Source organism: Physcomitrium patens, chromosome 10 (assembly GCF_059467195.1).
Source record: "Physcomitrium patens ecotype Gransden chromosome 10, ASM5946719v1, whole genome shotgun sequence".
Classification (NCBI taxonomy): domain Eukaryota; kingdom Viridiplantae; phylum Streptophyta; class Bryopsida; order Funariales; family Funariaceae; genus Physcomitrium; species Physcomitrium patens.
Window position 1 is genome coordinate 12,909,186 of NC_143419.1, and position 12,050 is coordinate 12,921,235.

Genomic DNA, 12,050 nt, shown 5'->3' on the forward strand with positions numbered 1-12,050 from the left:
TACATTGCTATTTCTAATAATTAAATTTTTAAAATTATAATTTCAACAAAATTTACTTAATAAAGATAAGTGATGTTTTTGAATGGAACTTACTTACTTTACCAAGAGTGTTACAAATCATAATCAAAGATAGTAAAAATTGATTTATATTACACATCAAGCGAAGAAGATTGAATAAATAGGTAAAAATAAGAAGAAAATAGTATCTAATTTTAATTAAGAAAAAAGAAAAAAATGCACATTCAAGAGGGATATACATCAATGAATATTATATGAGGTTCAACTCTAGTAATTAAGAAACCTATCATATACAAGAGCCTTTGGAGCCATTTAGACTTGATAAGTACAAAAACCAGATTATAAAAACATTCAATTAAAAGTTGGATTTATATAAAACTTTATTTTTTAGCTATCCCCTCTATAAAATTTCAATGTGCAATAGAGTATGCCTTGAAATATGTGAGTAGTTTCTTAAGTTCAAAGAAGTAAGTTGCTTTGTAAGCTCCCATTTTTATAAATGAATTGGAGTCTATATTGAATAAAATAACTCTTGTAAAAGCTCCGAGGTTAGACAAAATAATCTTAGAATTCTTTAAACAAATTTGAAATATTATTAAAATTGATTACCTAGCTATGATCATTGAGGTGGTAAAAAATAATTAGTTGCCTAAGGATATTACATACAACATTATAGCTCTATTATTCAAAAGTAATGCAAAACTAATTGGCAGTCTATCACTTTCTTTAACATGGTGTATAAACTTTACGTAAAGATGTTGTAAATTCATTTATAGCCAAACTTAATAGAGGTGATATCCATTGACAAGTTTTTCTTTTTATCAATATAATTTATCTTAAATAATATCCTCCTTATCTATGGAACAATGGATTAAACAATGTACTTGAAGCAACCACTCACTTTTTTAAGATGGACTTCTTAAAAATTTATGATATGATAGATTAGTCTTTTTTATATATTTTAAGCAATGCTAAAATTTAGATTTCAAGTTGAATATGTAGATATGATTAAAATTTAATTTTATGATATAATTTTAACTATTAAATATGGAATGATAACATGCAACAAACCTACATTAAGGTTTCATGGTTGCAATGGTGCCAATTCAAAAAAAAAGGCTGAAATAGACATGATCAATTTTTTTAGATGCATTGATTTCTTAGTGGCCAAATGGATTCTCAAAGCATGTAAGCTTGACATGTTTAATCTATATATTTTTTTTTTTTTGAAATTTAGACTTAGCAACTTTCAATCTTACTCTCATTGAAAATAGACTCCTTATTTAAAATACTTTATTCTTTTCTAACTTCAAGCCAAGTAAGAATCAAAAGTGTCGATTCATATGGATTTGTCTTGAAAAAGCTTACTTAAGGATTTACAATTACATCAACCTTATTTATTTAATGAAATGGATTGTGAGCCAATTTGGTAGTCCTTATCATTTTCATTTATTAAAACAAGTATCTTTAAAAGAATGAGTTTTTTAACTATAAAAGATTGAACTATGGTGTGTCAAAGACATAAAACACAATTGAAGGCTTTTCTAAGCTTATTAAGCCACAACAAGATTGATTTATAAATTGATAAGATTACTATGTAGAATATTACTATGGGTAAGCTTGTAAACCATTAGAGCTTCTTGTTGTTCAATACAACTTTTCTTATTGGCTTGAGAGAATAGGTCAAATACTTTAGCATTGACAACAATGCCTTCTTGATACATGTGTAGCAAGTTTGTAATGGTACATACTATGCTTGTATGAAGACTGAGTACACATCCACCCTCTTGTTTGTAATTCTCCGCTTCATAGTACTGCCAACTTCTTATTATTTATAATTTGAATGGTATTAAAAAAAAAACATTATCTGAGGTAGTTATTATAGAGTGCAAGTAGTTGAACTAACATGCAATCCTAAACATAAGGTTGTTTATCTATTTTATGAGTAGATTGATACCTTTGCATAAGATCCAAATAAGTTTTAATAGGTGCCTTCAAAGGTTACAATTTTGTTTATGTCATATTCTACAAAACTCAACCGACAACTATTGAGGGCCAAACATGTTATTTCTAACCTTGTAGTAAAAAAATAGATAAGATTACTTTGAAGTGACTATTGTCTTTGTTGGAAGACAATTTAGGTAAAAATTTAAATTAATAAGAAATTAGGTCTCTTGTGGCTGCTTTAATACTATGTTGTTGTGACTAATGCATAGCAAGGTTGCATAAATCAAACTATTAGCTTCTATTGCCATATATGTCTATGATGAATTGATAAATTGATGTTCCATCAATTTTAGAAATGTTCCTTTATTCAACACACTTGGTACTAAAGCATATATATTTTCAATCTCTTCATTTACAATTTTGACACTTATGACATATAACTTCTCTTGCGGAAGCAAAGACTCTTTTTGCATAGAATCTTATGCAACTCAATAATAACATGTGGCCATCTTGAATTAATCTAGTAACAATAGTACTAATACTATGGTAAGGTAGTTTTAATATAGTCTTTTTTGAAGTCCCAATCGTAACAATATCTCCACCTAAGCCACATGTGATTGGTTTGGTTGTAATTTATTCTCATGGCAATGAATGTTTTGTTTATTTGTTAAAAAAAAAAAAAAAAAAAAAAAAACTAATCCACTTCCTTATCTAATCCACTTTCTTATTTGACTTATGTTTAGGAAACTATTCACTTTACATCTTCACAACACAATAGAGTAAAAGCATTGGTGAGATTATTGATATAAATATAATTTTTTTGTCAAGGGTAGTAAGGTAAACAATCCATTTCTAATAACTTAAACATTTTAGCATATATCCAATAGATAGAAAGATAGAAAAATACATATCCATGTAAGAAAATACAAATGAAGAGGATTTCTAAAAAAATCATACAATTTAGCTCAAAAATAGAATTTATAGAAGTATTTTAGCTGAAGTTTTCCTTCCACCAATTTTAGACATATAGGCCTACTTAATGCCGATTGGTGGTGGATTAAAAAACCAAGAATTCAACTCTTATAAAACCATGATGAATCATATATATTAATACTACTCAATTTTACATAATTTTCTCCAACCTCTAGATGTAAGTATGTAGGTGAGGCCATGAAAATTCAAACATCAGGTTGTAACTAATCAACCATGTTCAAGTTGGATTCTTGTAGGCTATCTTCCTTGTTTTTCTCGTCTTAAATAATATCTCACATCCTTATACTACCTTCCTTATAAATTATTGTAAAAACCCTTATAAAAATAAAATTACAAGAACTCTTCATTAATAAAATCTTTATATAAAGTCTTCATAAAATCCTCGTTTAATACTTCCTCAGGCACCGAATTGAGCACTTTCCGAAGCGGTCAGCCTCCAAACCCAATTATGTCAGAGACCCGGGTTTGTATTCTTGGGTAATATCTCCGATCTCATCCCAGTCGATGATCTTCTTGTCGTAATCAGGCGGTGCTGAAATTTCCATTACCACCTTCATGAATACCACGGATTCATAGCAAATCAGACGACCCATAGATCTACTGCAACATATATACGATTCCAAACTGCAGGTAAATAAGAATTGCACACGTGCAAACAAATCAGGAACCAGCAAATCCTCATACATCCTGATCATTGCTCGTTCAAATACAAAATCACAGTCATTCAATTCGCAAAACCCAAGCAAGTTCTCAATCAAAAGAAAAAAAGAAAAAAAGAAAAAAAGAAAAAAAAATTCCAATGGTTTGCGGCTGTACTTGTCGAATAAATGAAGTTGAGTTCGTAAAGACTGCAAAGCAGCTGACTCGTGACTCGGACCAACCGCAACATCCCACATAGAGCCGACCCTTTCCAAAAACACATGACCGCGCGATGCGTGGCCACCGTCATGAGACTTGACTAGAACATCTAGAAGAGAGAAATCAACTGCGGTTCGCCCGTCCCGATTCAAAGAGACAGCGCCCTTCTCATGGTAAAGGTAATTTGCAAAGAGAGCTGTTGTCGCCATCGCGACGTCGCTAATCACAACAACAACGTAATAATATTAGTCTGTCGAGATCTGCGGGTTTGATCCGTCTTTTATGAACTTGGGCAGAGGGACAGGCTAGCTAACTCCCAACCGTAAGATCCAAAAAGTAGACCGACGGCGAGAAAATCCTAGTGACGAGAACGGTGTACCGTTCATTTAAAAACACGTAAACTCTTAAATGGTAAATTATTTTTCCTCCAGTCTAACCGTTCAGTATAATATTGCAGTAAATTAGCCCACCCATTGTTGACCCACATTTTCCATGTTTACAACATATAGGGTGGGTTACTATAAAGGGCGACTAGGTCTTACGTCCATTGATCGGAAATAGGTCAGGGGCTGGTTAAAATGATGTTAAGTTGTGAGCAGTAAATAAAACTGAACACATTTGCATTCCAGCACTGTTCAACAAATATTTTGACACTATTTTGTCTTAAATTGTGTCAAATAAAATATGACACTAATACGTCAAAAACAATGTCGATAAAACTTGAGGTGGCAAGATTGTAAGAAACTTTTGACTGGGACAATCACTTCAGTACCAAAGACTGAAAGTCTATCAAGAATCGACTCAAAGCTTCATGCTGATTAGGAATACATGTTCAATAGAGCCAAAGTTTCAAATTCTGGAAGATATGGGAAAAAAAACCCTACATGAGGAATTAATGCTGAAGACAAGGTCAAAATAAAATGTTTGGTACAAGAAGCCTTCAGTGGCCACCGCTCACTAATCTATTTATTTTATAATTTTCAGCCACCGTATCTTAAGCAAGATGAAGGTGAGGATCTTAGGTGACCAAGGATCCTCAAGATTGGACAACTGCCAGCCTTTGCAAGTGCTCTACAAAGACTTGCAAGCTCACATCATCAGTAAAGATAATATCACCTCCAGGAACAGGTACATTTGGTGAATTGTACGTTGCAGAAGGATTCAACCTTGCAAGTAGAAACCGGGCTTGAGATTTGTGCTGGTCACAAACTACCAACCTCGGCACAGGAAATCTGTCTGTGATGATACCCTGGGCATCGTCTTGTGGCACTTGAAGCAACTGAGCAAGTGCTACCTGGTCTGGTTGTAAGTGGTAGGCCGCATTTCGCCATTGAGCAACTGTCATACCATGAAAGATGACTACACTGAAGTACGCATCTAAGAGTAGAATTCTATCAGGGGCAATAGATGCCACATCAAGTAGAACAGGATCAGGTGGACTGCTCAACGAATATGAAATCAATGAGGGCTGGATCATGACCAAAGAGTTTGAGACATTCTCGCGGTTCAACACCATTCGGAAGTAAGCTGTTTCATCGGGACTATTATTGAATACCTGTACAAATTGAGACCGCCTTAAATTGAACATAAACTGCGGTAGAAGACCGAGAGTAGATGCTAATCGGAATGAGGTGGGGTCCTCCTTACGGTAGTCCCCAAACCGCTGTGAGACGCGAATAAGCAGCCTATCCAAGAACCTCACGGCATCGAATTCATCTTCTGACTCCATTTTAAACGATGCCCACCGAGCTAAAATAACCGTAGCAGCTTCTTGATCAAAGCCAGCAACCATTTCTTCTGTGCTGGTAGTTGCAGATGATTCTCCCCATCGACGAGTTATTGTGCCTACTCGGAACCTAAGCTGTCCATCACTATGTTGATATTGGGTGACAAACTGAAGAAAAAATTGTTGTGCAGCAGGGCCTGCACTTGAACCCTGTATAGTTGGGTTCACCTCAAAAAAGAATGCAAGTGTCGTGTTTTTGTCAAGACCGCACATCTTCCACGCTGTTGTCCCCCCTTGACCTACGACGATATCTGAAGTAGAAACCCCCTTTCTTCCCAAAGAAGCACACGAACCAATGGCACCCTGTACCTTAACATCCTTTGAGCAATTGATCTCAATTTCACCGTTAAAAGATAAGTTAAGTGAGTGATCCCCAGTTTCAAAGACACGCCTGAAGGAATCTTTGAACACTGAATGCCCGAAACTCTCGGCTAAAACAATCAAACCCCCTGTTAACTCGATCGCACCTTTCATCTCCATCACTCCAACCTATGGAGAAAAGTCAAATTCTGAGACCGAGTACCGTAAGAGAACAAGGGAAGATTATAGAATGTCTAATGTGAAGAGCCTCAGGAAATACATATTTGAAGATAACATCACAAGATCACATCCAAAGAGAACCTTCACTTCTGGAGACTAGGAGCCTCCAGAAACACGAACAAATAGACTCCAGCACAAGATCAAACAGTAACAAATCAAACAAATCTAACACCCACAAAGTCATTGAAGAAATTACCCACCTGGTCCACAGCACAAGCAAACACATCGAGCACGTGTCCTTGTGAAACGAGTTGCTTTGCAAGACTGTCGTAGAACTTCACAGCCTTGATAAAATGAGTTGCTGAAACTTTGGCTAAATCTTTGTGTGATCGTATAGGATCTGTCAAATCCTTTGAAACTATCAGTCCTGGACCCTCAGTGCAGGGTCCGCCAATAAAACTTATGATTCGACCTCCGGTGTCTGGAGAACAAGCTGACAACAATCCAGCTGCAACTTTGAGAGCTGCACCAGTGCATCGCGCGGGCCTCTGATCTGATGTTACTGGGAACGAATCTCTCTGGAGTTCGTCAAGCAACGAGTTAATAGTGAACTCGCAATCGGCTACGGATAGCAGAAAACTCTCTACTCCACTTGAATATGCACCATTCCGATTCCCTGCAAAAGCAGTCTCACCTTCAAGTCAAGATCTCTAGATACTCTCTATAATGAAACTCCTCTGCATATGTGATATTATATGAAAATTATACAGGTGATCACTTTAAAATATAATGCCAGGAAATTTTGAAAAATGATTGTATGCAACATAATTACACCACCGCATCCATTAAGTTCTATTACATACCATTTCAAGTGTCAGTCCTACATTTTCCTCTGGCAGTGGTCACGGCTCAGGTGCTAAGTAAAACGCCAATTCTCGTACATATAGACAACCTTATCATCGGAAGATTGGGATCCAATAATGATCACATTTCTAAACACAAACAAACCATAATTGACAACTACTGTATAAACTTCACAATCAAAACCATTGCCTCAGAGGATTTTCAACTGACCTGCACCAGCACCAGTACCAGCAGACTGATGACCGCCTCGTTGAAAACCCCCAGTTGGCACCGTCGAAAGACCCAGCTGATCGATCACTTGCTCCCTGGGCAACTCCTTGGAACCTCGAAACACGTACGCCTTAGGACAACCAAATTCAGAAAACCCTAATTTGTGGACTTGCACATGTCCCCCAAAGGTGATCAATCCAACCAAAGCATTCTCCGGCATAAGCGAGATCGCCTGCATCAAGGACGTCTTCAAATACCCCAACTCCTCCTCAATGATGCACGTATCAATCACCAGCAAAAACACTTGAAAAGCGGTCTTCTCATTTCCAGGCATGGGCGGGGGCACGTACTCCACTGTAGTACACTGCGGCCAGAGCTCCCCGGGCACGTTCTGCTCGGAGATCGACGCATAATGATGCGGGAAACTGTTGCGCTGATGGCAGAACGGGCAGATCCAGATTTTGGCTTGGTAATCCACTGAGCAGAACGGGTTCAACACGCTCCGACAAGCTCTGCACCTCAGTGGTGCGTAATTTAACTTCGTCACAGGATTGCTGTGCGGTCCAGCTCCATGCAATGGCGTGTAGAGCGCAGCAAGCGGAATGTGACACTTGCTAGCGTCCAGCTTCGTGCTCGGCCACACATTCCACGACATACGAATGCCGTTCATGGCCTCGGCTTCCACAAATTCAGCCATCGCGAGAGCAATGCTCCTAAACCCCTCGAACCCGCAATCGAGACCAGCACTCTTCTAGAATTACCCACTCGAACCCCGTGCAAAACGATGCCTAATTAAACGATGCTGCGGGACGAATCCCTGATCAACTTTGCGGCAAATTTTCGTGTTGCTGAAGGAGCTCCTCAAAGTTCAACTGAGCTAGTTCCTCTCACTATAAGCCTTGCGGGAGAGACGACCGTTGTTTCTTCGGTTGGGCTCGCAGCCCCCACCCCTTGTTTCAACGGGGCCCTGGGTGCTTTTCCCACCCCACCTCCAACGGAGACCCTGTGGTTTCCGCGGGGTGACGTGGATTTCCCAGCAATTCAAGGCCGTGTCCTCATTGGAGGATGTGCGTATACCCAAAGCAGGGGTCTGAGTTGGACGTCCACGTAGGATTCGGAATCCCCTCGGCTTCTGTGGACGCGACTGTGCACTTTATTATTTATGGTCTATATTTGGATTTGAGTTTGACCAGAGTGTGTGTGAGTGTGAGTGTGTGTGTGTGGGTGTTTGTATTGTAATTTAAATTTGGAAGTGGATATCACTTTATTCATGTTGAAACAAGTTTGACTGACAAGCTACTTTTTTGTTCTTCTTTTGCATCGTTTCTATGACGTATTCAGGTTGAATTTTCATGCTTCTCTGTTACTTCTCTGTAGTTTTTAAGAATAAAGATGTTAAAATTTTCTTTTGTAGTTTTTAATTATTTTTTTATTTGGTGTATTTGTGATTATTTGCATAATTTTGATGGTGAGAATTTTCAAATAAAAAACGGCACAATAATTTCGAGATTTTTAATTTTTGAAATTTATTCAACTAAAATGTTTTAAAAATTTGCATACCTTATGTTTGATAAAATCAGACTTGAGAGACCACCAGTGTTTTTCAATATACTTTCTCCTCCTTGTCATGCATATTTTGATAGATAGTATTTTTTGGGAGCAATCTCATTGATTTCATTCATATAATGTAATCTTTGATATTTTATTGATGCATTGATATTAGTTTATGTTGATCCAGATATTGTAGATTACATTTTTATGCCTTCATTGGTGAATTTATTAAATTGGATGATGGCTTTCATGTTATTTTGCCAATATCATATTCTTTCTAATGTATTAAATATTTCCAATGCATGTGTTTTATCAATAAATTAAACATTAAACCTACAAATATGACAATTTCAGTTTTCTAAAATAGTTAGAAATACATAAATAGGTGCACACACATTCACACAAAGGAAAAGAAAAATAATATCATATTCTATCTAACTTGTTGTGAATTCAAAACTTATGTACTTATAAAACATTCATGTTCTTGTTGTTATTATATACAATTTGTTTGATCCTAATAAAGTTGTAATCACCCTTAATACCAATTTTTGTAAGAAAACTTTGCAAATTAAAACTCTTTCTATAATTTTTGGTCTTTGAATTAAAAATAGAACATAAAATTTTAAAATTATCTTGTTTAGTCTTTAATAACCAAAATAAATCTATAACTGATAATTCTTTCTTCTTGAAACATAGAATAGAAAATCTTTCCACTTTTATAAATGCTAAATAAAATATTCAGCTAAATTTTAAAATATATATTATTGTAATCTTGATAATTCAATTTTTAATAAATTTTAGCTTAATCTAAATAAAATTTATACTTTTTGGTAGTTTGATTGTACAAGCAAAAAATAGATATTTTATTAATATATTTAAAATAATTTATTAAAATAAATACTTAAAATTTTAATATATGATGGATAAGATTTTAATATTTTTTATTGATATAGTATAAATTGAAAATATTATAATTATTTTGGCTATTTGTGTAAATATTGTTAAGTTGTGTGAAATTCAACTTAAAAATGCATTTAGCATTAAGCTATGAAAGGATTTTTTTTAAATCTTAAAATTCTTCTTATAATCCAAAATACATGAGGTGTTAAGAAATTCTTGTCTTGACAATCTTAATTCTTTTAGAAATCCTTTTCTTAATCAATTCTAACTTCTCTTAAATCTAAATTACAAACTCATGCAATTATAAATTTTTAAAATAAAATCTTAAGCAAGTCTTAAAATAATCCTAATTAATTTCTAATCAAACCTTAAGCATAGGAAATCTTAAATAAATTCTAAAACAATCTTCACAAAATCCTATGCAAAGCAAATCTTGACCAAGTCTTGACCAAACTTTGATTAAATCTTGAAAAAATCCTAATCAATCCTAAGCAGATCCAACAACAAATTTAAAATCTTATAAATTTTTAAGCAAGTATTTATTCTATTCCAAAATTTGCACACTGTTTAAACTTTTGATTGGCAACAAGTTCAAGAAATTTAAGAATTTTACTTAGAATTTAAAAAGACAAAAAAAAAAACTACTCAGATATCAAGTAACTTCTTCATCTAACCTTAATATTAAATTTATACTTCTAAGATTTTGTTCTTCGATTATTAATTTTTTCTAAAAATTTGTGTAAATATTGGATTTTATGTTGTCAAGTTACGTAAAATTCAGCCTATGAATGCATTAGACATTTGATTGTAGAAGGGTTTTTAACCGTATTTCTAGATGGCTTTACTTGAATAATTTTCAATGTCATCTATATATCCTTTACTCATCTTAAAAAAATTGAGTGTGTTTTAATCTCATAGAAATAGACTCTATTAATACTCTTTAAGCCATTATAAACCTTAATCAAACATCAAAAAGAAAAAAAGAAAAAAGAAAAAAGAAAAAATTAAACAAATTTTAAACAAGCTTAAAACATCTTTGTAAAATTATAAAACAAACCTATCAATCTTTAAAAAAACCTTAATCAAACCTTAAAAAATCTTATTTAAATCCTAAAAAACTCCTAAAAAATTCTTAATAAATCCTAAAAAAAACTCTAGCTAATCCAAAAGAAACCATAACCATATACTTATTAAGATATTATATAACTTCTAACTAAATCCTAAAAAAATCCAAGCAAAATTTTAATAAATTCTAAAGAATTTCTAAATCCTAATCAAACCTTAGGAAAATTCTAACTAAATTCTAAATAAATCTAAACCAAATCTTAACCAATTCTAAAGAAAAAATTTAAAATCCTAATAATTTCTTAAAAAATCACTTATTTTACTTAAAACTTTGCACAATCTTTAAAATCCTAGTTGAAAGTATGCAGAAGAAATTTGAAAATAATTTTACTTACTAATTAAGATAAAATTCAGATATTTTGCTTAGGTGTTAAGCAACCTCTTTCTTCAACCTAAATTCTAAGCTCATACTTTTAAGATCTCTGTTTTAATCTAGTAGTTTCATTTTTATTTCTATTTTATAAATGTTGGTATTTATATCAACTACTAGTCTGCTAATATTCACTTTAATTTAATTGGAGTATTTTTACAAACCTAAGAAACTCGTACTAGCCTGCTAATCTCTAATTTTGGATACCAAAATCCACTTGAATTCCAATAATTTTTAATATATATATTTTGAATGAATCCAAATTCACAAAAAACTCTTAGCATAATTGTGGTCACAAACACAAATGTTTTTACTTATAGGATCCCTACATAATTCTAACAAAATCACCACAAATTCAAAATCATAAAAATTAATTCCAATAAACCTTGTCTTTAGTTATTTTTTTTTAATTTTACACTTAGATCAACAAAAAAGAAATCTTGCATTTGCCATATTCATGCAATTTTGTGTTTTGAGGTCTAGTTTTAACCTTAGTTCATAACCAGTTCTCTCCAAGTATCAATCTTAGTTTTTTTTAGGTAATTTTTAAAAAAAATTATCTTCACTTTTAACTAAAGATAATTATAGTATTATTTTTACTAATCTTTTTTTTTTTTTTTTTTTTTTTTTTTTTTTATGGCCCTAAAAAATAAATAGATATATTTTTAATAAAAATATGATTAAGACTAAAGTCTCTACTACTTCCTTATCTTTTACCTAAAATTTTTAATTTAAGTTTTTACTAAGTCTTCAATTAAGCTATTATTTAATATAAGTCTTTTTTTGATGTTTCATCTAATAGTCATATTAGAATATAACAATGTTAGGTTCTAACCAATAAAATTTCAGCTCTATTTGATAGGCAAATCTTTGTAAACCTTTATATCCTTATTAATCCTCTTACTACCAATTATCAATACTTAAATACATTTAAAATTTTAAAAATAT

At 33.2% G+C, this 12,050-nt stretch overlaps 1 protein-coding gene and 1 long non-coding RNA gene across 2 annotated transcripts; both read right to left on the reverse strand.

Annotated features, from left to right (window-relative positions):
• Window positions 1-3,044: 3,044 nt before the first annotated feature.
• Window positions 3,045-4,065, reverse strand: LOC149988290 (uncharacterized). The gene is made up of 2 exons (XR_016505288.1): window positions 3,775-4,065; window positions 3,045-3,509 (listed from the first exon to the last, which is right to left on the reverse strand). It is a non-coding gene; the product is annotated as an uncharacterized LOC149988290 (long non-coding RNA).
• Window positions 4,066-4,643: 578 nt separating this feature from the next.
• Window positions 4,644-8,021, reverse strand: LOC112288092 (protein transport protein SEC23 F). Its single transcript, XM_024531940.3, has 3 exons — window positions 7,157-8,021; window positions 6,343-6,758; window positions 4,644-6,091 (listed from the first exon to the last, which is right to left on the reverse strand). Exons 1-3 carry the CDS (start codon window positions 7,851-7,853, stop codon window positions 4,853-4,855), a joined length of 2,352 nt encoding a protein of 783 aa, XP_024387708.1. The 5' UTR covers window positions 7,854-8,021; the 3' UTR covers window positions 4,644-4,852.
• Between the last annotated feature and the right edge of the window lie 4,029 nt (window positions 8,022-12,050).

What these genes read in the sequence shown, in the direction of transcription:
- LOC112288092 (XM_024531940.3), bottom strand. Translation starts at nt 7,853, where the DNA reads ATGGCTGAATTTGTGGAAGCCGAGGCCATGAACGGCATTCGTATGTCG. An exon ending in TGGTACTGGTGCTGGTGCAG is followed by an intron (nt 6,759 to 7,156) that starts GTCAGTTGAAAA and finishes CTGCTTTTGCAG; the next exon opens with GGAATCGGAATGGTGCATAT. An exon ending in TTGCTTGTGCTGTGGACCAG is followed by an intron (nt 6,092 to 6,342) that starts GTGGGTAATTTC and finishes TTTTCTCCATAG; the next exon opens with GTTGGAGTGATGGAGATGAA.